Source organism: Nanorana parkeri, unplaced genomic scaffold (assembly GCF_000935625.1).
Source record: "Nanorana parkeri isolate BGI_ZX_2015 unplaced genomic scaffold, ASM93562v1 scaffold1247, whole genome shotgun sequence".
NCBI classification, from domain to species: Eukaryota; Metazoa; Chordata; class Amphibia; order Anura; family Dicroglossidae; genus Nanorana; species Nanorana parkeri.
This window is the reverse complement of record NW_017307515.1, coordinates 434,924-460,584: the sequence shown is the minus strand read 5'-3', so window position 1 is coordinate 460,584 and position 25,661 is coordinate 434,924. Positions and strand designations below refer to the sequence as shown.

The 25,661-nt window shown below is 39.9% G+C and overlaps 1 protein-coding gene across 1 annotated transcript in view; it reads left to right on the top strand.

Moving 5' to 3' along the window:
• LOC108797232 (zinc finger transcription factor Trps1-like) overlaps positions 1-20,240 on the top strand; it is a 65,366-nt gene extending 45,126 nt beyond the window's left edge. Inside the window, exons 3-4 of the mRNA XM_018568803.1 lie at positions 12,204-12,326; positions 19,037-20,240. Coding sequence (XP_018424305.1) covers positions 12,204-12,326; positions 19,037-20,101 — 1,188 coding nt within the window. The 3' untranslated portion in view covers positions 20,102-20,240. The remainder of the gene's footprint in view (positions 1-12,203; positions 12,327-19,036) is intronic.
• Positions 20,241-25,661: the final 5,421 nt, after the last annotated feature.

The window sequence follows — 25,661 nt, the reverse complement described above, 5'->3', positions numbered from 1 at the left end:
AAATGAGCACTTAACCCTTGCAGTGCGGGGAAAGCCCCGCCGCAAGGGTTGAGAACACTTTTGCCCAGAGTTCCGTTTAAATTCAAGCATTTAAAGTGAACCTGTCAACCAATTTTAAGCTTACAAGAGAACTAAAGCCAAACCTTTTGTCCGGAGTTTTTTTTTTTTTTTTAATAATATAAAGGCTTTTTCCTTCAATTCTGTCTTCCTATTTTTTCCTCAGTAGTAGTTCTGATCTTTCACTGTTGCTGTGTTATCTGGCATATTATGGAGTTCTGCTTTAACTGTAAAGCACGGCAACCAGGACTTGTAAGAAAATGCCTCTCAGTAAGTGATTCTGAGAACTGTAAGTAGATGCCACATCAACATCTTCCAGAGAAAATGCCGGTTAGCTGTTATACCTCCTAAACATATTCTCTATCACTACCCGCCGCCGCTCCTGGCAGAATCCTCTCTGCCTTCAGCACAAACTAACTTCTTGACATGTAAACTTTTCATACGGCCTAATGAGAATTATGCATAGATATTAGTAGGAATACATATGAATGTATGCAAATGTGAAACTTGTTAGAAATAATTGGCACGGTGGTAACAATTTTGCATCTACGTCGTGTTGTTTTTCTTTCTTTATAGAAAAATTTTACTTTTGTACCACGCTGAACATTTTTGCAAGTGGAGCAGGTTTTTGAGAGAACATGATAAGACGGCATAAGGGCAGCTATGGACGGATGCTCCCCACCCTCCTTAAAAGCACTGCCGTTCACTTCAATGGCTAGCGTGGTTTGAGTATTAAAAGAGAACTATGGCCCAACTTTTTTTGCCATAGTTCTCTTTAGGGTCACAGGAGGACATTTACTAATTGCCTGCTATATGCTGACAGTGCAGAGCCACACTATCGACAATATCATTGGAATCCACCCCACTACTTGATTGACATCTGCCTCTGGGGAGGGGGCGGGCATAGAGCTATGCCCACCCCCACCCCAGTCTGTCCCTGCAGTAAAGGGGAATCCTTGCGGGGAGCAGTCACTGACAGTCACCACTTTCTGCAGGGAGAAGATCGGGAACTGAACGATCAGCGATATGTGATGGATCAGTTCTCAATCTATAGAGCCGACACGTGACAGCTGCAGTGTTACACGCCGGCTTTAAGTATTGGGATGAGTGTATTTCACTCATCCCATATTTCTCATTTAAATGCAACAATGCAAATGTCCCTCCCCTTCCCTAAGTGAACATGACTATATGTATGGAGCCATTCAGCTCCATAAATATTTTCAACCCAGAGGTTAGGGAGAAATGTGTGGGCTTCAAAAAAAGAAAAACTCTACATTCACCCCCTTTTAAAGCTTGTTTGTAGAAGCCTATTAACCTTTTTCTGCCCTGGGGTCATTGAAGCCTAGATGCCCAGGCCACATTTAGCAACAGTATGTTGCTAAATGTGTATGTATTCACATCTGTATGTATTCGTATCTGGACTATGAGGTTAATTCATATTAAACTTCTAACATTTGCTGGACAATGGCATTCCTACCACTAGATGGAGCCGTGGAGCACAGGAACTTACTATGCTCCATCAGCCCATAATGGAGCTTTCATTAGATAATAAGATGGTGGGTTCAGTTTATGGTTGGGGTTTAGCTCAGGCCTTGTCAAAGGAAATAGATACCATGTGGTGCCTGTAGTGAGGATGGTTAGTGTTAAATGGCTATCAAGTTAATGTTCAGCTAACACCAAAACTTGTTTTTTTTTTTAATTGTGGATAGAGTGTTGAGGGATTAGACCACCAATCAGGTTTCTATAGCTGTCTGTGCCCCCGTTAGGGTGATTCACCCTCTCTATGTGCCTGGTGACCATTGTGTTGACACCAGAACAGGAATAGATGGGAAATCTTACACTTATTATTGTGACCCTGCTGGCCACCAGGAATTTCTTTGGAGGAATTTCCTCTCACTTTCTGTTGTGGCTATCGGAAAGCAAGTGAGGGTAAATCTCCCCAATGTGTCAGTAAAAAAAAAAAGCTGCTGGGGTTATAACTCTCCCTTACTCTAACCAAAATTAAATCAAAGAGTTTGGGCTTCAGTTCTACAATAACATAAAATCTTGTTGCTCATGTGTTCATAAAATGTGTAATCATAAAAGTGTTATGTGGTTGTAGATTATACGGTGTGACAGGGTACGCGACTCTGTGTATGTCAGTGAGAGGTTGAAAAGGGCAGCTTTCCCTGGCTAGGAAAGGGTAAAGCCTGGCCCAACAGGTAAACCTCCTCTCTTTCTCTCTCTCTATTAATTAGCCTGCACCTGATGGTGACGGAGAGGGAGTGAGAGCTCAGAGTGAGATCCAGGCTGCACTGGATGGACACAGACTGGAGAGTGTCTGCATATCTGGGGAATAAGGTCTGTCAGAACAATTGTTTGTATTGGACTGTGGTTTTTGTCCATTTATACTGGAAGCTGGAATAGCCGCTCCAGTAGGACGTAGTGAGGGACACTACTGTCTAGTTAGCCTCCTAAGGTGGAGTAGGCCTTTTTATTTGTGTTACTTTTCCGTTGGATGCAATAAAGCTGCATTTATTGCCATTACTGTTTAAAGACCAGTGACTTTCCTACAACGGATAAAGAAAATTGTTTATAATTTGCTGAATTATTGGAAGTGAAGTTTCAATGGGTGGCTTTAAGACTGCCTGCTTTCCGTATCTTTTTTTTGCGTGCCAAAGTTTTGTTTTCCGTTCTGTTCCCTCCCACAAAACTTGTTTGTAAAATATGACTTCTTGATTAAAAAAAAGAAAAATATTGAGTGGAAAATATACAGAGGAACATCTGAGGGTAGCAAACGCCTACGAGGAAGTGACTCAGAGATTAAAAACTCTTTCCTAACTTTATATAAATTAATTCAAAACATAACAGTGGACTAAGATTGACACTGATAGCAAAATACTTTGTTTCTGACAACAGTCTTTACAGGAAAGATATCTAAAATGGAAAAGAGATAAGTACGGTGCTGTATATGTGCAGTATTACTCACAGCACACGCTGCAGGTGCTGAGTGTAACACGCAAGTACAATTAAGGGATAATAAACCATTTTAGCGCCACCTTCTGGCCACAATGGGTAGTGGTTTGTAATTACAGTTTGTAATTTTACAGTAAAAACAGTTTGTAAAAACTGTTTGGAATTAAATGCAAACTGTACTTAGAAGAATACAGGGCTAACGTTGATGACCTCGCCTTGTAAAATTACTAGATGCTTGACTATTATTGCCGACCCTCTGCTCTTTGAGTCACAGATCTTCAATAAGTATAGAAACCAGGAAAGTGAAAAGTTCTGATTTGCATAATTGTACTGGGTTAACAACTCAAAGTATAGGGGTGAACACAACAGCCCGGCAGCTAGCAAATTCAGAAGCAGGCAGCAATTGTGGCATTCATGGATCCCTTGTGACAGGTTTGCAACAAGCTGCTTCTATATGCTACATATAAACTAGCCAATGCACCGACAAAACACCTTTACCAGTCAACAATGCTCTGATTTAATATGTTACCTTTCCTCCTTGTAAATGATTTTCAACCAGTAGTGCAGGTACTGCTATGACATGGGAAAGTGGAGCATACAAAACTGCAGCAGCAGTGCACAGCAACCAATCAGCTTCTCTCTTTCATTTTCAAATCTTAACTGAACAAACTGAAGAGAGAGACTGATTTGTTAGCTGCTCCCCTCTCTGTATATACAGTAAACTTCCCGTTATCTGGCATTCAAGCAACCGGCAAACAAAACAAAAATCAAGGGCATATGTCCTCCTTTTTTTTTTGTGCCAATGGCTTAATGCACACTAAAAAAAATGTTGTTTGCTTGGTGCACACTAACAAATTTTGTTAGCAACTAAATGTATTTAGTTGCTTACCAAATTCTTAGTTTACATCTTGCTGCCAGCTGGCAGCTAGATTCCCCGGTCGGCAGGAGAATATAAACAATAGGGAGCAATAGCCAGCCTGCTATTGGCTATTTTAAATTGCAATAGCCAACTCTCTATTAACTCTCAAGCAACCAGAATCTACATTTATCCGGCACCTGCTGATCCCCATGGGTGCCGGATAACTGGGAGTTTACTGTGTGTATGTATGTATTTGCATGTACAGTATATGTGTAAATATATGTGTGTGTGTGTATAAATACTATTTTATTATTAATAGGATTTTCACTAAGTACAGATTCACACCATAGCGTTGTGTCAATCGCATGGTTCCGCACACTACCGTGCAACACACTTCCTGTGAATTACAGTATGGTTGGTGCATTACGTTGCTGCGCTCCCTGGAATCCACCCTAATAGTCTGTTTTATTATTTGGGATTTAGCTGTGTGCCATAATCCTGTAAGCCCCAGGTTTCCGCATCTGTGGTAAATTGTGTAGATGGGTTGTTAGGTTGCAGAACTGAATACTGTATTTACAGCAATCTGTCAGGCTGAGAGCAGGAGCTCCCTATTCCTCACTCTTGCTGTGCTGTTGAAATTAGAAAAGAGCCTGAGGGAAAAAACCCACCAGGGACCTTCCACTTCCATGGTAGCCCTGTTTGAGCCTGATACTGTGTACCTAATAAAATGCTCAGACTGATTTTTTCCCCCACTTTTATAGGAAAAAGTCAATCATTCATCCGATCGTATGTGTGTACCTATATGGGAAGTAATAGATTAGAGCTCCATATTGTGCCTGTGCTGATAAATGATTGTTGGAGATTTTATTGAGAATGTAGCACTTTTTTTCTATAGCTGAGGGCTGTTGGCTGATTAATGAGATGCAAAAAACAATTAAAAAGCTGATACAAGTCCACGTTCAAGGCAAGTTTTTACCGTGGTTGTAGTATGTCTTCAAAGACGTTTTAAAGAGCACCTGTAGCCAAATAACTAAATACATATATTAAATACTTGTACAGGAACTCCAGAGCTCAATTCATAGATTAACACCGCTCTTCCACGACTGGAGGAGAGGAAACCATGAACAGGTGCTTGCCAGCTGAAGCACGTCCACACTCCAGCAATCACTGTTATCAGGATGAAAGAAAAGCATCTGTCTGAACTCTGTATGACACTTGCTGATAGTTTATTGTAGTTGGTACATATCACACAGCAGCATTTAGTCCCTTCTCATGTCCACCCACACTGGCGCATTTCACCATATCCAGACTTAATCGTAGAGATTGAGGAAAGCTTTTATCATGTCTCTAGTATATCTTCAAAGACGTACCCTAACCCTAACCTAAGCTTCTTCAAACCCAGAAAGGACATTGAGCCACCGGTCTGTTCAGTTTTGGGCCAGGTCATTTCCCTGCAGCACAACTGCATATAAGCAAAGCAATGGGTTGGAATGCTTGTGCTGACATCATTGATCTTATATGGCCTATGGCTTTATTTCCTAGGGTGGTCTGCATGCAAATGCAGCCTGCCTAGGAATTGACACTCCTTCTGACTGACACCCACCCATGGATGCATTTTTGATATGTGCATAACTCCTGCCAAGAGTCAGCTCACTGCTTGTATCATGACTGAGAGCTGATACGGGGGGCTGTAATTTTTTTTCCATTTGGAGTAGGGAAGGGTTAGCATCCCTGTCAGGTTTTTTATTGCGGTGTATGTGCCCACTAAAGTGATGCATTCTCTCTATTTGTCCCAGTGTCTACTGTCACTAGGACTGAAAGTGAGTGGAAACCCAATCATTTGAGTTTTCTCTGGAGGAGGAAGAGTAGACGAAGTTTCCTCATTTGGACCTGCTTTGTCTATAGTGAAGAAAGTCAAAAGGGAATCTGCATAATGGGACAAAAGATTGAAAAAAAGGGCTTGTTCACATTAGGTGTGTTGAGCTGTGTTGATCAACGTAGGCTCATCGCAAGAACACATGCAAAACCATTCTGTGTAACCAGATCATACCAACTCTGCATGACCCATTCATACCAAACCTGTGTGTTGGTGTGGGTTGCATAAAAATGCAGCATGCTATGCAGTACAATACACGAAAATGTGTGTCAACATACTGCAGTAAATCAGAATGAGTTGTTGTGTACCACAGCTCATCACAGCAAGCTTTTGTACATATTTCAATAAAAAAGAAAAAATATGTGTTGTGTTGTAACAGAACATTGCACTGCCCCTATACAGTGCACACCAGCATGTGTTAAATGGTCAGGCCCTATAACCATTGGTGTAAATGTAATGTAGCCAGGGCTGTCCCTATAATGAGAGAGCCAGAGGCTGTTGCCTCAGGTGGCATCTCTTTGGGTCATGTGGAGGGCCGCTCTGCTGTACAATGTTTTCAGTGTGCCTGCCGCCCCCTTTTATGGCCAGAACATCCTAGGTTGCTAAGAGCTGGGCGGGGAGATGTGTAAGGTCCATATACATCTACCCACTCAGCTCTTAGCAGCCTGGGACACTCTGGCTGGTGCCCTGCACAGATCCTGGCAACCAGTGACAACACTGTTTGCCAGGTGCTGAGTGAGATACTCTAGCTGGCATCCCGCACAGCTCCTGGCGAAAACTGACATCACTGGGCAGTACGCGGCCGGAGCTGGGCAGGGAGATGATGCAGAGGCCCCATCCAACCCCAGACTTCTCCCCCCCTCCTGGTTGCAAGGACAATCATTTGAGACCCCCCCCGGCATCAAGTGATAAAAAAAAAATACTAGGGACACCACTGAATATAACCAAGTATGTAAATAGCCTTCCTCTGTGTTACTTGTGTAGTGATCTGATCTATGTGAGGTTCACATGATCTGCAGCCACTTTGTCCATTTGCAAAGTAAATGAAATGCACAAAGAGTTTATTGATAGCCCCATGATTGAATCATTATTGTTATTATAGAAGAATTGCAATCTAGGGCCGTAATTAAATTTCTCTTATTCCTAGGAAAGCGCTATTGTAATATTGACTCTCAGCTCTGTAGACATCTTCAATGAAGTTGCTCATGTCAGACCTCTATGCAAATCTAGGCCTACCAATCTCCATCTATTTACATTTCAATCCTGTCCCCAGTATTGATAATTAATTGAGATTGCTGACTGCCCGCCAGAGCAGGTATCCGTAAATGCACGCTTGTAATTAGTTTAGCAAAGGAGCTTCTTGTATGGTGCTTTACATCCTGATAGAGATATTTATCCTATGCAGAACTGTACCTATACAGCATATATATTTATATTCGTAGTTAGGTCGTAGTTACTCATTGTGAAACACTCGATGAATAAACTGACAAGTTAATGCCAAGAAAACGCTCAGTTCCACAGGCCAAAATTATGTCTGCACAAAGGTTTTTTTTTCTTTGAAACGTATCAGAGTACAATTACACCCATTGTATTCCTTTGGCAGTCAACTCAATTTCTGCAGCATAGTCTTGTTGAAAAAAAAAAAAAGAGAAAATCAGCAAATTTGGAAGAAATCCTTTAAAATGGCTAGTTTATAATAAATGTCATTTCCTGTGTAATAAAGTGGATTTGCACAATTTTTGTCAGTTTGCCTGAGCGAGAGTGATGAAGTGTCCGTGTACATATGAAATACCCAGGCAGGATTAGGCTGTTGTCCAAGGCGGATGTTTTTGGGAGTGTGGGCAAAAATATGCCATTGTATGATTCAGTGATATCTCACAAATATTTCAAATGATCTTAACAGTCTTTGGGACTTTGTGAGTTTTGCTGACGCCTGCTCCTCTTAAAGGGAACCTGTCATTTCAAATAAAAATTAAAGTGAAAGTCTTGCCTAGTACCAGGAACCACACGAGGCCTTCTGTTATTGTTATTAGCCAGAAATCTATCTTCTTTTGGCCTCTCTAATCTAGATTTTTTTCTATGCAAGAGGTTTTGCTTTTTTGACTTCCCGGGTAAAATACATCCCACCCACTTGCACTTTTTTCTGATAAGATTTAGGTGGTTATTCACATAGCTGCCGAAGGATCTAGCCGTAGCTTCGGCTGATCCTTCGGCCCCAGGACCCCTTCGGTTCAGTAGAACTGAAGGGCTGCTGTACGGGCTAGTCACTATAGCCTGTACAGCTCCTGAAGTTGGCAGAGGGGCTTAGCCCAGGTGAAATTCGAAGCTCGCCATACGGCCGGCCATTGGCTCAGCCCAGCTTTCAGTAGCAGGCTGTCGGCTGACTGTTCAGCCAGCTTCTAATTTCACCAGGGCGCAGTCGAGCCGAAGCGTATGCCTTTGGCTCCACTGAACTCCCGTACTCCCGAATAGCCCGTACAGCAGCCCTTTCGTTTCTACTGAACCGAAGGGGTCCTGGGGCCGAAGCCGTCATCTCACTGCTGGCTCTGGCCACTTGCAGAGACAGATCAGCCTCCCTGGTTACCAGGTAACCAAGGAGGCTGATCTGTCATTACACTGAGAACCCGGCGGATCTGCTGTGATGCTGAGCACGTTTGGCCGACCCGAAGCCAGCCGCAGCAAGCCGATTTTAGTCGGTGTACGGCTGAAATCAGCCGTACAAGCCTCGAGTGAATAGCCGAACAGCGTTCAGCTCACTTCACTTCGGGTCGGTTATTCACTCGGCCGCCTACGGCAGCTTTGTAAGTAACCCGCTTAGTGTGTATATGCGCGTGCATATATTTTTTTCTTTGCTTTTTTTTTCCAAATATTTATTTATCGAGTTTTCAAATTTCACATATCATACAAATACAAATAACAAACATAATTCATTCCCGCACACTTAACATTACACCTATAGTAAGAATCATCTCAATTTTTTTTGTGTAGTTCCCTCCATATTCCTACTCCCTTAAAACAAATAAGTGACATATAACACTAAAACCCTAACACCTTTCTTCCCCCCCCCCGCCCCCAAAAACAGACATTCCCACACAATCAAGGGTATCAGGGGTGTTGTAAGTATAATTAATCGCTAGGGAGGAAGCGAAAAGAACAAAAGGAAGAGAAGGAACGTTAAGTCAGAACAGGTATCAGATCAGGATAAAATAATCCAACATTAGGCTTATTCTGGATTTACCCCTATAAAAATCTAAGAATCTCTTGTGAGCTCATGTAATCCCTCCATGGACTCCACCTCTCCCCAAATGGCGTGTGTCTATTATATAAGCGGGCCATGAGCTCTTCAGATCGCATTACATTATTTAGTTCTTCCACCCATTCCGATATCTGGGGAGAGCTGGTGGACTTCCAATGTCTAGGTATTACTGCCCTTGCAGCTGCAAGGATCGGGCCCAATAGGCCTTTTTTCTTTTTTCTTCGGGCGAACCATGGTGTAGAGACAGCAGAGCCACCTCAGGTGTCTCCAAACCATGGAGTCCCGTTAGCTCTTGTGCTATGTCCAAGATTGATTTCCAGTAAGATCTTATCATCTTACACAACCACCAGATATGTATCATCGTCCCATCTTCTACAAAACACCTCCAACACAACTTGGAATTTTTAGGGTTCATCTTGTATAAGTTATATGGACATCTATACCATCTTGTTAGTACTTTGAAGTTTCTTTCCTGTGTTAGGGCAGAGGTACTTGATTTGAAAGTTAGGGAAAAGATCTTCCTTGCTAGTGTTAATTTTGTCAATTTTTGTCAATTGTCCCTAAAGATATAAAACACATCTTCCTTCCATAAACTTGCAGCTATCTGATTTTCTGTTCTGTGGTTCTGAATAGCTGATTTGCAGCTGATTCACTTTTAGACCCTCTGTAATCTGGTGGCTTCATTATCTATCCGGTCATGGTTAATAAATCTCTTGAGAGTCTTTCCTTGCCTTCTGCCAGGAAACTACAATTGATGGTGACACTTTACATTAGATTTCTGGAGACGTTGCTGTCATGCAATGTGTAAAGGTGAGAATAGGAAATTGGTAAGATTTGGCAACTTGTAAAAATATTAAAAGTACCATTTATCATTAAGGATTCATGCAAATATCAAATTACCTGTGGACAGGTAGTTACTAAATAGTAATTAAATATTTGTACTTACAGAAATATAACACTCTAGTTTGAAATTAGGGCATGAATCCAAACTTGGCAATTGCTTCTAAACGAGAGCTTGACCTTCTGTTTCTCATCATCACCTGAACGTAAACAGTGGAAATACTCTATATATTTACAGCGAGGGTTAACTGCAGCAATAGATGGAAGATATTTCACTAAAAACATAGAGCAGTGAGGTATATGCCCGTCCTGGCTTGCTTTACTGGTTTTCTTGGACTCCCTGCAGATTTCCTTACTGCTTTGGCCAACATAACACTGTGGTACGCCCATGGTGAGACACTGCTTTGTTTTTGTGCTAGAAAGAGGATTGCTGCCACTTTGTCACACAGATTTTCCCGAAAACACTCTTTGATAATCACCACTATTAATGTGTGAAATCAATATCATTCTTAGATGAATCAACTAAAAGAAATGCCAGAAATTGTTATATAACTTTCAGCTGTTTATAAGGTTTAATATTTCTAAGAAGTCATCATTAGAGTTCAGCAAATCTGTGCTCTAGGACGGCCATTTTGACTTTGTGGGGATTGTATAAAATTGTACACACAATCTTAGAAGATTACTATGGGGTCTATTAACGAAGCTGCCGAGGGCAGCCGAGTGAATGACCGATCTGAAGTGAAGTGAGCCGAACACTGTTCGGCTATTCACTTCAGGCTGGTTAAAAAAAAAAAAATTCCCATTGAAAAGCATTGGGACATTACTAGCATTGTGCCCGCTCTCTGCTGATGGACCTGATGGGGAACTGCAGCAGAGGGCGGTTCCAATGCTAGTTTACTATTGGCTATTGCAAATTGAAATAACCAAAATGTAATGTCCCAATGCTTTTCAATGGGAAAAATTTTTTGAAATGTTTTTTTCTATTCTGACATCGCTCCTGTCAGAATAATCACCATGATCGGGAGCTGTACGGGCTATTGTGAATAGCCAGTACAGCACCCCTTCGGTGGGGGTACTGGGGCCGAAGCTAGCCGAAGGATCGGCCGAAGCTACGGCCAGATCCTTCGGCAGCTTCGTGAATAGACCCCTATGAGTTCAAAGTGACACTATACTTGAATTTGAATGCATTTTTAAGTTAAATCTTAAACATGCATTCAATTTCCATCATCGATTAGAATCGACTTCGTCGATATAATCGACTTGTTGTTGCAGCCCTACATTCAAGTACCTTAACTATTAACAAAAATGGATCTTATTTGTGTATCACTCAAATCATCTCTGAATTGGCGCTGGTGCAGTCCTTCATTCTGGAGGGGGGCTACTTTTGTTCCCCATGGTCCCTGTGTGTGTTGTGAAGTAACCACCGCTCCAAGCTCAGATTGTAGTCCATCCCTGTGATGGACTACAATCTCAATACAAATTAGTAAACTTAACATGAGTTTATAGTGCACTATAATGGCAGACAAGAATGGAGAACAAGGAAAGCATCTTCTTCACATACCTGTTTCATTCAGTACCTGCGCTACTAGGAGACATCAATAATAATTCCAATGCAGCACTGTGCTTGTGTAATCATTGTAGATCTTAAACTACTAGAAGATGGTGGGTCCTGCATACATTTAGCTGTGTTTCCAGAGTGCAATAAAGACTTCTAAAATTCCTTTAGATGTGATTCTGACTTCCACAATTGTCTGCCTCCAATCACATCAGATGGGATGAAGGGACAAGGCTTAGATAAGCTTATGTAGGTGCTACGTGCTTCCATATCTAACTCCAAAATCATCAGGTCCTAAATAAACTTGCAAGAAGGTGTGTGTTTGTGCGTGTGTGTGTCACAAAACATTAAGGATCCATGGAAATAGTATAATCATTTTTGGACACATTATTAATGACTTCAGTCAGGTTTGACGTTTTTAATATTTATATACTTGTCGTCTGGTTAACTACAAATGTACATAGGTATATTACTTTATAGCTTTTGTCATTTTTATTTTCTTTTATGAATGTTCCTGCCAATTTTAATTGTAGGGACATTTAATCCTTAAGTTCAGCCAGCAGTCCGAATTTACGGTTTGTCCAAAAGCAAAGTAATTAATTAGAACAAGTAGATCTAATTATGATGAAGACAATTTCATTTGTGCTTAATTTGGCCTGAAGCCTTGGCCCACTGATATCCCGGTAGAGTAGACCTTGTTCGGCTATGTTACAGGAAACCTTTGCTAATTTAACTTTACATGAAAAAAATAATAATAATACTGTTGCTTGTGTTTCATGTACGGTTTGCTTTCTTTAATTTACAGAGACGTAGAGGCTCCGGAGTTTTTTGTGCCAATTGCCTGACCACAAAGACTTCTCTATGGAGAAAGAATGCAAATGGAGGCTACGTCTGCAACGCATGTGGCTTGTACCAGAAACTGCACTCGGTAGGAAAACTGTTTTTGTATTTGTTTTTTTCACCAAGTCTCTTGTTTTTTATTTACTTAAATAATGTAGTTCCTTACATATACATTTTCTAGGTATACTAAGTCCAACCTAATTTTCATAGAACATGATGCTATCTTATAATGTACGTCTAATAAGTTTTGGATAGAGTAGGGATAGGTTAGAACCCCCGTTATTTCCATTTTGCTGTTTGTGTTCCTGCTGGGGAGAATCACCCTCTGTTTATCCTGATAACAAAGTTTCTGTTAAAGATACACGTTAAGGGCTAGTGTACATGGGTGTTTAAGATGCATTTGCTATGCTTTTGCCATATATTCACATTGAAATGTATAAAAACTAAAGCAATGCACACTTATTTGAAATCTGAACCTTATATGATCACAAAAGTACATGCACAGTAGCACTAAAGGATCAGTTACAATGGTTATTTTTACCGGCATGTTGTGTCTTCTGTATGAAGGGTGGAGGAGCAGTAGGAGCGGAGCCTCCTTTATGTTATCCTACAAAAGTGTCTTCTGTTTAGTGTGCCCTAGCCAAACTTTTTCAACAGCTGCTTCATACAAAACAGATTTCGTTAGGTTTCTATCATGTGCCAAGTTTTACTGCTATCAAAGATCCTGCTAGGCAAGATCTCTTGGCATCCTTGGTTTGGGAGTTACACTGCAAATAGACTTTTCAGCTCAGTTACTATTTTCAAGGATCCAAAAAGTTTCTTTGTATATTGCTAGTGTCTTTGACAGGTTGATTGTTATATCAAAGAAAGGAAAGTTTAGCCCGTTTAGTGTGCATGGACACTGAGGAATCACACTAACATGCCAAAGGTATCAGAATAGCAATTCCTCCTTTATTGGGTGAACTCATAGCTTTAAATATGTTTCTGTTAATGAAGTGGTCCTGACAGCGCATACATTAACTTTTATCTCTATGAAGACCTTCAAGGACGAGCAACTAGTTTTCTATCAAAACTGGAATGCGTAACGATTTAACTTAACTAATTGCAAAGGTTACACAAGGTTGTTCTTGTTAACAGAAAAAGACAAAATGGATACATGTAGGAAAACAGGATGGAGAGAAAAAGAATGAATGTATATGTGTTCTTACACACTAGGGAGAGCCCAAAAGAGGGTGATTGGCACAGTGATTCTTTGCCCTGCTCTTTACCCATGTTGGATCCTTCATGGAAATAGGTAGATTCTACCATAATAGTAAAGAACAGGCAAGGGGTCAAATATAACTACATATCACTACATATTAAATGGAGCTATCTAGTAAAGGTGGAAGAGTAGTTAATAGCAACAAATGTGTATCTTCTTATTATTTATTTAAAGTATCTGTTAACCTTAATCACTGCATACATTTTAAAAGTGAATAATATTATTGAATAGCTGTAAAGGTACCAAATGGTATGAAAAGATTGTTAGCCAATCTTTAAAAAAATGTGGTGTGATTGGGTTCTGGCCAAAATGTGAATAGAATTCTATAGACAATTTTGCCAGAACTCTTTCAGGAAAAAGAAAATTGGGGATTTTCATCAGACAGTCTTTTGTTCCCCTAATATAAGAGCGGGGTTATGGATTGTCTCTATCCATATAGACATATTTTTGTAGGATACACACATGCCCAGAACTTGATTTGGATCAATGGAGCCACACAACTGTTAGCACCCAATGTATATCCTCTCAATTAGAATCACCTCTTATACATAGGGTTTAGAATATTGTTATAATGTCTAAATAACCGTACATGAAATGACTATTCACCTCAAATCCTGCCTGGATGTGCCAGTCTTGAGCCAAAGTCAACCATCATAAATTTTCTACCTATATCTACTGTGCATTCTTTACTTACAGTGTTATATTCGATTACCTTTCTCTCTCCCTTTTCACAGTTCTTTACTTATCTTTGTCCTGTTAGCAAATTTAGTTCTTTACTTATCTTTGTCCTGTTAGCAAATTTTCCAGCTGCCATGGGTCCGTTTAGCAACATTTGGAGCTGCAATGCCAGCAAATAAATGGTTGATGCAGTCATCCTGCAGCTGTTGGCCGGTATCAAAAACTAGAAGTCATTGATGTCATTCCCCCTCATAATGGGACAGTGTTCAGGCTTAGTGATTACCTGTCAGGCCTTAGAACTTCATCATGGGTCTCCCATACTCAGGAGCACTGGGTTTTTTTTAGGCCAGCTGTGATTAAGGAGGCAATGACAGGGAATTGCTGGAGAGGTGAGTATTAGTAACTCATTGGGTCACACTGGCTTTACACTGAAACTGTCATTTTGCCCTGAATGGTAATCAAAATCAGGAGAGCAGTCCGAGTGGCAAAGTGGAATGATTAAGTGTAGCCACCCAGTGGTAGGAAATAAAGGAATAAACACCTGAAAAATAGAGCTAATGTTGCCATCACATCTAAGAACTACTAAACTGCAATATATAATATTTTGTTGCTGGGTTTAGATACATTTTAAATTTTTAAAAGATCTTTGGAAGTATCTTAACAGAAGGGAAATTCTGCTGCAAATTAAACTTGACTTCTAGGAAAAGCAGTAAGGCAATAACACAAGTGGAAATTAGATATGTTGGTGCATTTTATCCCATGTGTCATAGTGATTAAAGTGCTACTAAACTCAGGTGTTAAATCTTAGAAATGCATTCAAGTACCCTAACTATTAACAAAAATGTATCTTATTTGTGTATCACTCAGCTGTAGATCCTCAAATTATCTCTGAATTGGTGTTAACACTGGAGGCTACTTTTGTTCCTCATGGTCCTTGTGTGTGTTATAAAGTAGCCACCGCTCCAAGCTCCCTCCCATGATAGACTACAATCTCATGTTTACTTAGGTCATTTGTATTGAAATTATAGCCCATCATGAGTTTGGAGCGGTGGCTACTTTACAACACACACAGGGACCATGGGAACAAAAGTAGCCACCCTTGACTTGAATGTATTTTGAGGATTTAACTCCAGAGTTTAGTGTCACTTTAAGGACGCAACATTTTATTTTTTCTTTACATTTTTTAAAACTGTAGTTGAAATACAAAGGCAACTTTTATTTTATAACATCACATGAAAAAAAAGTATTGCGTAGCAATTATATTCTGTATCTTACATCAATTGCTCAGTAAAAATTGAGTTTTCCTTTCAATGTTTAGGTCCTTGAGTGGAACACTATTGCCTTTGGATGTTTTTAATGTGTTTTGTTGTTTTTTTAAGCACTTGTGTCTTCCCCAACAAATACAGCACACAAAATGTATTTACGTAGTGCTAGGCTGCTGTCTTGTTCAGCAACATTAGCTGTTAACAAAACCTCTTTTGCCATCCCTTCACATAATATTTATTGTGAATTTCTCCACTCCTCTGGAAAATAGCCCAAAATCCACTGCTCCCTTGTGTACTTGTATTATTGGCACTGAAATATTTTCCTGCAACTGAATTTAATGTGAACTTTACCTGCAGTATTTTCTTTTGACTTATGAAGTGCAACAAATTCTATAAAGAAGGGTTTAAACTGTCCATTGTTGCTCTTTCTTCTTGCTGTGCATAAACACTATTGCCCATTTATTCTCAAACATATTGAAACATAGCATGGCACTTTCATTTCAAAGCTGTATTACTTGGATTGTTTTTTTCCCTCCATTTTGCTTATTCATGGCCATCAGATTTTGTGTCAGTCATCTGATGTAGCGGGGAAGAGAGACAAGTAAAATGAAGCATTGCAGAGCCTAAAGTTCCATTTTTTTATATTTTCAGGATTCAGAAAGATAGCATTAAGAATATAAACTAGAGAAGTGTAAAATAAAAATAGACCGTGAGCTCCAAGGTATTTAAAAAAACAAAAACAATAGTAAAACCTACTAGTGGCAATTGAGTTTTGGTTTTTAACAGATATGGAATACTTTAGGTCTTGTTTAATGCTTGGGATTTAAAGGATGTTACAGACGTGACTTAAAATACATCCATATCCTAACAATTCTTCCCGAGGGTTCTACATTTGCATCCTTTTTATTTACCCCTGACAGTCCTCAGTTCGTTCCCCTGCACATTTTCCCGGCGCTGTAGGACCAGCGGACACACGATATGCTGACAACAGTAACGTGAGTGGTTTCTTTACAGTAGTAGCGCTTTCTTATTGTGTGAATTTAGTTGTGTACCCACAGGGTTCCTCTCCCTGTTTTTTGACAGAGCTTGCACACTGTATTCCTGATCACTCACTTTCCTACAGTACATTTTTGTATAGCCGATTGAAGTCTTTTACCCAGCAGATAGTGCGCTTTAGCCCTTTTTGTTGTTTTAATCCTTTTTATTCAAACACTTTCCCTGTACTCTGTGTCCATGTCTAAATATTGCCTGTTGGCCTTGAAAAGATACAGATAGCATCAGTTTGCTATTCTTGTTAAAATCTTCCCTCCTTTACAACTCCCACGCTTCAAAACTGGGAAATAGCAAATTTTATTGACGTTTTAAGTCTGAAGACAATCGTTTGCCACACTTATTTGTATATATCCATCAGTTCAGATAGGACAGAATAAGCCCTCATTCACACTGGAAAAGGCCAGCACGTACAGCTCCGTTCTGTGTGCATGGCCGTATCGCTCAGCTCCCGGGAAGGACAGGTGCTGCGTGTGATTAATACGCAGCCCCTGTCCTTCTCTATGGGAGTATGCGGCCGTACGTCACCCTACGCTATCCCCAAGTGCAGGTCCATGCGGGTGCGTGTTTCCTGGCTCGGGCACTGACAGGATCCATCCTGTCACCGTACGAGTACGGACACCCGCACCCACACGGACGTGCAGGCGGGTGAGCGTAGGGTGGCGTACTGCCGCATACTCCCATAGATAAGGACAGGGGCTGCGTACTAATCACACGCAGCACCTGTCCTTTCCGGGAGCTGAGCGATACGGCCACGCACACAGCACGGAGCTGGACGTGACGGCCTTTTCTAGTGTGAATGAGGGCTTCTGTGCATGTACAAATAATAAAGTATATCACCAGCACACCAAAGTAAAATCTTCAACGAGTGGTCATTTTATTGTTGTACACAAATCTGGTCATAAAGCAACATTTTGAGGCCACTCCCCCTCATCAGGCATCTACAAACACCAACAATGGCAAACATGAGCAAAAAATACTTAAAGTAGTATTAAACTCTCAACCATTTTTTTTTTAAATAATAAATATATTATAACACTATATATTGCCCTGAATAGTATTTCTTTACATTTTTGCCCAAGCTCTTACAGATATCCTGTTTCCAAATAGCTGCCTCTAACCCTCTCAGCTCTGCTTCCCTGAACAGGAGCAGGGAATAGGGGAGTGTCTTGCCTTGCTGTGCCGGCCTGTTTGCGGAGACGCACACAACTTACTAGCACACATAGGTGGCTCCATAGGACACTGCAAGGGAAAGGAGCCCCCCTAGAACAGGATATCAGGACCAGTGCTCAGAGGGCCACTTGATTTCTCCAAGAAACTAAAACATTTAAAAATCAAGGAGCAGCATCCATTGTAAATGATTTTATCAAATGGTTAAAAAGTTACTTTAAGATCACTTTAAAGTAGTCAGCACAATGTGCATTGGCATAGCTACTCATGAGTTCCCGGTTACAAGGCTGCAGCTGACTTGAGCAGAGCTGGGTATACACGGTTAGAATTTGTTTAAATGTGTTCAATTTTCTAACAGTTAATGGGGTCAGCAGCTTTAGCATGTGTCAGTCAACATAACAATAACTGATACTATCTAATAACTAATTTGCCTACTTAAATAGTTTTTTTAAGGACATATAAGGCTTTTTTTTTAGCTGGTGCACTGTTTCATTAAATACCCTGCTCTTGTTTTTGATGAAAAGTTGACAAATGCAAAAATTTTAAGAAAAAGTATTGGTTATTTTACCGTTTTTACAAATATTTTAAACTTATCAATATTAATTTTTTACACACTGTAATACACAGTGCCAACTGCAACTACCAGGTTTGTTTGTAAACAAACCTAACCATTATTGGCTGTCATGGTGATCACATGATCAGAAACCATGCTTCTTTGTTTCCTGGTCATCAGTGACATCATGGTCTAATAACTCGATTGGCCAGATTGTGGGTCAGAGAGTGAACCAGTGCTAAATGAAATATAAAGGCTGTCCTTTCTGCTAGTTCCTGGCAGTCATGCTGATGCCATAAATTCAGTACTTCATTGACATAGAAGAAGTATGCGGAAAATGAAGAAGAACTCTTAATCTGCATAATTGTTCTGGGCCAGTATCAGGGCCATTTTCACAAGAAGAGGTCAACATTGACAAGTGACAGCCTCCATATTTGTCTCAGTACAGGTTCCCTTTAACAATATAGACACTTGTCTTTTCTGAGCACAGCATTGTACACCAAAAGCAAGTGGAGCTGAAACAATAGTAAATATCTGTAGGCTGAGATGAACAGTTTAATGATTTTATTGTGAGTTTAAAATTTGCAAGCCTAGATTTTTTAACTGCATCACAGCAGTGCAGCCAGTTAATCCGGTGATTAAATATTAACAAGTCTTTTACCAGCGGAAATTAGAACTTTGTCTTTCTTGTATTTTTTTTAAATAAAAATGTTATGCTTGTTTCAGTGAACACAAGGCATCCAAGTTAACCCCAGTATTAAATATCATTAAAAGTAAAATACTTTTTGTTTTATCTAATATGTGTTTCATCTCTTACACAGACTCCCAGGCCTTTGAACATCATTAAGCAGAACAATGGCGAGCAGATTATCAGAAGACGGACAAGGAAACGCCTTAACCCAGAAGCACTGCAAACGGAACCATTAAATAAACATCAAAGAGGAAGCAGCGAAGAACAAACTAATGGAAGTCCTTTAGAGAGGAGGTCAGAGGAACATTCAATGGAAGGTCACCAGAGAGAAGCTCAGCAACTTGGTATGAATAAATATGAGTCCCCATTTTCATTGACTAAAAGCCATTCTGCCCAGCAGACAATATTAGTCAGCCAAACCATGGATATCCACAAAAGGATGCAACCTTTGCACATACAGATTAAAAGCCCTCAGGAAAGCAGTGGAGATCCAGGGAATATCTCATCCGTCTCTGACAGCAAAGGCAGCTCAGAAAGAGGTAGCCCAATTGAGAAGTACATGAGACCTATTAAGCATCCAAATTACTCCCCACCAGGAAGTCCCATAGAAAAGTATCAGTACCCACTCTTTGGACTTCCAATCGTTCACAATGACTTCCAGAGTGAAGCTGACTGGCTGCGATTTTGGAGTAAGTATAAGCTGTCTGTTCCTGGGAATCCTCACTACTTGAGTCATGTGCCTGGCCTACAAAACCCTTGCCCAAATTACGTGCCTTATCCCACCTTTAATCTGCCTGCTCAATATTCCACTGTTGGATCTGACAATGACATTCCTCTAGACTTGGCAATGAAGCATTCCAGACCTGGATCTGCATCCAGCGGGGCCTCGAAAGAAAAAACTCAGTCACCTTCTTTGAGTGCAAAGGATGATGGCCCGTTGAATGTAGTAAAAACTGAAAGAGTGGATCGAAGTACTCAAGATGAACTTTCAACGAAATGTGTGCACTGCGGCATTGTGTTTCTGGATGAAGTTATGTATGCTCTACATATGAGTTGCCACGGGGAAAGTGGACCTTTTCAATGTAGTATATGCCAACATCTTTGCACGGACAAGTATGATTTCACTACTCATATCCAGAGAGGTCTACATAGGAACGTTGCACAAGCTGAAAAGAATGGAAAAGCTAAAGAATAAAAAAAAATGTTAGCACTTAGCACAATTAACTACATTTGCATTCTCTGAATAGAAATTCAGTAGCTTGTAATTTCTGAATACAGTTTGAAACTGTGGACGTTTCATTTATGTTCCTTTTGTAATCGTAATTAACGTAAGAAGAGATAACAGCATGGCCCGTCCAATATATGTATAATGTACATTGTTACCTACAGTTTTCCAGTTCACAAAACTCCCACATTTGAAGAAAGACTATGTACATGCCACTGATGCACAGGTATAGGCAGGCAAAATAAAAAAGGTACAAAGCTTAAATCAGTGGTTTTCAACCTGTGGGTCGCAACCCACAAGTGGGTTGCAACCCACAGTTGAGGGGGTCCCCACGTGCCTTGTATTGCTCTAGGTAAGAGGCTCCTCAGCCTCCTTCTAGCCTGGCAGTGTCGGTTCCCTTAGATGGCTCTGCAGCTGCAGCAGCAGCCGGAGAGGTTTAGAGAGAGGGGAGCAGGCAGGAGTGAGGGGAGGTGAGTGCTTGATCACCACAGAGCCCACACTGGGCACCACCAGAGAGTCCCACTAACCACCTGAGAGCACGCATAGCCTCCTGAAAACTTAGCAAATGTTACCAAGGGGTCCCGACCCTAAAAAGGTTGAGAACCACTGGCTTAAATCATCCATAACCAAAAATCTGGTTGAGGCCAAAATCTGTGCCTCCACCTATGGATGTTTTCTTAATGGATTGAACCATTGTGTAAATAATTGGACACATGTCTCCACCATTAAAGCCAAACAGAACTTTCAGTTTCAATCAACAAAATGCATTCCAGTTCTTAAAGTTTGATAGGAGAGCTCTAGCTCTGACTCAGCGGGGTGTGTCAGAGCTCTGTAAAGAGACCGTTGTTTCCACATCGTGAGAAAGGGTCCTTCTCTGAAGCATTCTGGCAAGGGATGGACTTTTCCAATCAGGCTGTGGCTGCTTTCTAGGGAAAGCCAACTGTAGGTCTTTGTACACTTTTTGTTGTTATGACCTGAAATGTATTTAGCGCATTTTAACTGAATGTTCAATTGAGCTTTAAGTTTGTATGCATATAATACTAGGTGAAGATAAGAGATACAAGTATTTAATTAGCATTCCTATCTTGGCCATATGTGTGCTGAACACAAGGTCATCTTCTTGTGTCTATATTGCTGTGATACCATATGTTAGCCATCATGGGCACCTATCAATTTATTAGAAACTTGCAAAATCACCAGGCCTAAAAAAAGTAATTCCAGCTAAATTTTGTGCCACTCTATAGAAGCAAAGTTATGTATAGAGGAATCACTGGCATGCCTACTGTGATATAACCTTGTCCTTAATTGGTGCAAGTAAAACATATCAGAAAGCAAACCAATATAGAACCAGGCAGTGTGCTAGTTTACATGTTTACAGTTTGGCAGGTACTTGGTATAACTAAAGAGCCATTTTGTGAGTTCAAACTATATTAATGAGTGGACATCATTTCTGGGACCTGACAACAGTACATAGCTGCTTGACACCAGAATGTCCCCATTTGTAATGAAGTGATAACCCTGTAAATTCTGGTTTACAGCAAAAAAGGGTTGCTTGATGATTTTGGGTTTTTAATGAACTGACAAAATGGCACCTTCATGGAATTGCATCTTTACGTACAAAAAAAAGTCTGTTGATACTAAGTGCACATAAATGGGAATGAGCTCTTACACTCACGCATATGAGCAAAATTATTGTGCCTTGGCAAAGCAATTCCCCCATCCCTTAGTTGCATTTCAACCTAATGATAAGGGCATATAGATTAATTACATATCAGTATACCTATATCCAGCCCATGTTTGTGCTTTAGACACTGTGAGGAGAGGTCTTTCAAGTTTGTATTACTGTTTGGTCCCCAAAAGGGATAAAGACATAATTTAAAGCCTGACAAACTTTTCTTCATTAAAGTGCCTCTGTTGGAGAGCTTTGCACTTTCATTGGCACAGGAAATGAGGGGGCTCCTCTTGAACAGGGACATAGCAGCATTAATACTTTGATAGAGGTTCTGATCCCTACTCACTCCATCCAAAAATAAAAACACAAAGCTTTGGCTTGAATGCTACATGAACCATACCTAACTTTGCATGTATCTATATTGTACCAAAATGATCAGGTATTTAAAGATTCACACATATCGATGAAAGCTTGGTGAATCTGGGCAGGGAGGCCAATGCCTTGTGTACACAAAAGAGGATATTATCATAACTAGGGTGTGAATGTGCAGCAAATAGGAAATTGGGGATGAAAGCAATCATTTACCATTATGAAAATGGCAGATGTTTCAAAGTGATCAGTTCCTCGAAATGTAACATCAGCCATATTATAAATAAAATGTAAAATGGGAAAAACAGGCAGGTAGGGCTGGTGCTGCCACTAGGCAAACTAGACAGCCAATTAGGGTGCACTGTAGCCTTGTGGCGCAGCCTCACACTCACCCCCATGTCTATTTCAAATTGCCGATAGCAGGCTGGCTATTGTACCAGCCCACTGAGCAGAGGAGCGGAACTGAGAGACAACTTTTTCTCTCAAGTCCGCTTATCTGCTCAGTGGCAGGGTTTTAATAGCCAGTCTGCTATTTCAAATGAGATTGCCAATAGAAGTCTGTCTATTGCTCTCAGCTGCTTATATTCACCTGTTGCCTGTGGAAGCTATCCAACAGAAGAATGGGGCTGCACGGGGGGATTGGGGGTTGTGCTGCAGTAGTGGGCTGGGGGGGTGCAAGTAGCCGGTCTTGCCTAGGGTGCAAAATAGTCTAGCCCTGCAGGCAGGCAGATGTACATGGCAAAGTGGTTGCATTATAAATACAGAATAGCATAACAGCTTTGTCCTTTATTCAGCAGCAGCAGGAAATGTTATAGTAGCATCCTCACACGCTACTCTTGGGCAGATTTTTTAATGCAAGTTGCATTGTTAATGTAACCTTTATGCATCTCCTAGCGTGTTGTGCTTATTCTTATCCCTTTAAATCTGTCCCATCATGTAATGGCAGTCAGGCACAAATGGATGCCTTCCGGACATTGGCAGATTAAACTATGATACATGTTACATATCTATTAATAACAATGCACAGGATCATGGGGCACTCACCATTGGGCATATGAAGAGAGAGGTTTGTTGCACTCCTTACCGGACAGCCCTGAATATGAGGAAGGGTGCTTGGAATGACCGCGGATGGCGCCGCCAGTTGCAGATAATATAGAATGTCACCAGCACACCAGACTCCTTCAAGGATAGTCTCCTTGAAGGAGTCTGGTGTTTTGGTGACATTTCTATATTATCTCCATTGGGCATGCCCCAATAACATAATCCCTTGGAGGAATGTCCATTAAAGGCTAGGTTCAATGTTTCAACACTATGGTATCTTCTAACTCTGTGGCCAGAGACTGCATGGCCACACCATTTACAATATAGGCTTCTACTTCTAGAAACAGCTGAAATGACAAACTGTATATCCGTGTTAAGACGCTTGCATATGAAGGGAATACTCCCTAGCATAATTGCTCAGGGAATAGCACTAAGTACTTACATAAATGAAGGTGCTGATTTGCCATCCAGTAAACTTTTTTTCTTGTGGGTACTGTACTAGTTAGCAGATACGGCACTTCAGTTATTCAAATGATATGCATTGATGTTACAAGCTACTGAATAACCTGTCAGATTGTCCTTGGTTTCTTTTTTCATTAACAAAGTTTGGGAGAACAAAGTCTTATTTTTCTAGTAATTATTAATGTATTACATTTCAAATAATGGTGCCTGACATATAAAATAATTATTTTCTACTTTGTACGTATGCAACAAAGATATTCCATCATGCATTGGAGTCGCTTTTGGCTCGGCCTCGCTGTTTACATTTGCAAATTGTAGCAAATAAGAAAATGAAGCAACTATTTCTATAGGAGACGTTACTTTGTGCATTAAAGTTATAATCTGTTACATAAAACTAATTCATTGTCATTAAAATGGGATGAAAAAGAAGGAAAATTGAGATGTTTTTATGCCTGTTTAGGAGATGAGAATAGCACTATTCATTCCAAGTTTGTTCTTTTTTTTTTTTGTATTCTTGAAAGATGTTAGCTCAGATCCTTATACTTCAGAAAGATCCACGTATATCTTCGTTATTGCTTTTTGTCTATGTTTCATAGGAAACATTTCAGAAACCCTTTTACTTGCTGTGTGAATTACAGCATTTTTTTGCATCTTTTAGTAGCGTTGCACTTAAAAAAATAAAAAAATAAAAAAAAATCAGCAGTTGCATTCTCTTGAAAGTCAAGATGGGTGCAGGGGGGTTTGGGAGGTGAGTGGTGTTATTGGAGAGTTTTGTTTTTCATCTGTATGGTTTTGCCATGTTGAGGTTAGAATTTCCAAACGCAATTCACCTTGATTTGAAACTTTACAATGAATAAAAAAAAAACTCTCTCTTATATGTTTATTTTTTTAAATGCTTTTTATGTTAACATGTATTAAAAATCAGGGCAAGATGCTTTTGTTTTTGCATGTAAACAGGGGTTTTTATGAGAACATTATCATAATGCACATGACATATTGAGATGTGATTAAAATATTGCTTAACCCCCAAAAATATACAATATTTAACCATTTCCAATACACAAAGAGGGGAAATTATTAAACGTATTATTATTTTTAATGGAATTTTATAAAAGTGTGCTTTAGAGATTCAGGGTCTGTAGGGCAAACAAAATGCCAGCTCAGCCTCTTTTATTTGTCTTTACCCTGTAGAAAAAAAAATCAGAATAAAAGCTGCCTTTAAAGCAAGTAAAATTAAATCTTCAAATGAAATAAACGTTTTGGTATGTTTTCCAAGATCAGCAGTTTATTAGACACTAAATATGCCATGAAAAAAAATTCTGATTTTTAATAACAGTAGGAATCATAATACATGTTTATGGTGTAAAATATGATACAAATTTACAACTGCAGCACGGGGCACAATTTTAGTATCTACTTGTGTAAGGTGGATAATAAGTGTCATGAGGCTAAATAAAATCTAAATTGTAACTGTATTAAATTTGATTTGTTACATTTATATTTTTTTTAAATACAGTCTTAGTCTGATGTAACTACTTTTTATTTCTTTTTGCACCTGATTACATCCCATCAATAACCCAAACAAATATATTAATATTAATTCTCTCCAGTATAATTACAAAATAGTAAATTATGGTGAGAGATATACAGTTTTTGCAGTCCTGCTTATGTATATATGTGAAATGAATAGGCTGCACAGTTTAAGCGTCCAGTCAATTTGCTGTGCTGAATTATTATTTTTTTGGGATACATGAAATTTCAGTGTCCTCAATTGTAAATGCTTTTTCGTCTTGCGTTTAAGCATGGATCATTGACTAGATGGAAATGTTGCCTGGTAGAAATTGGCAGAATATTGGCGATTCCCCCGAGTTCCAAAAACAATTTTCTCATAATTTAACATACTTATATATTTACTTTACTAAAGAAATAACAAAAAGCATCAACATGCTTCATTTTTATCTTTTTCTTTTTCTTTTTATGTCATTC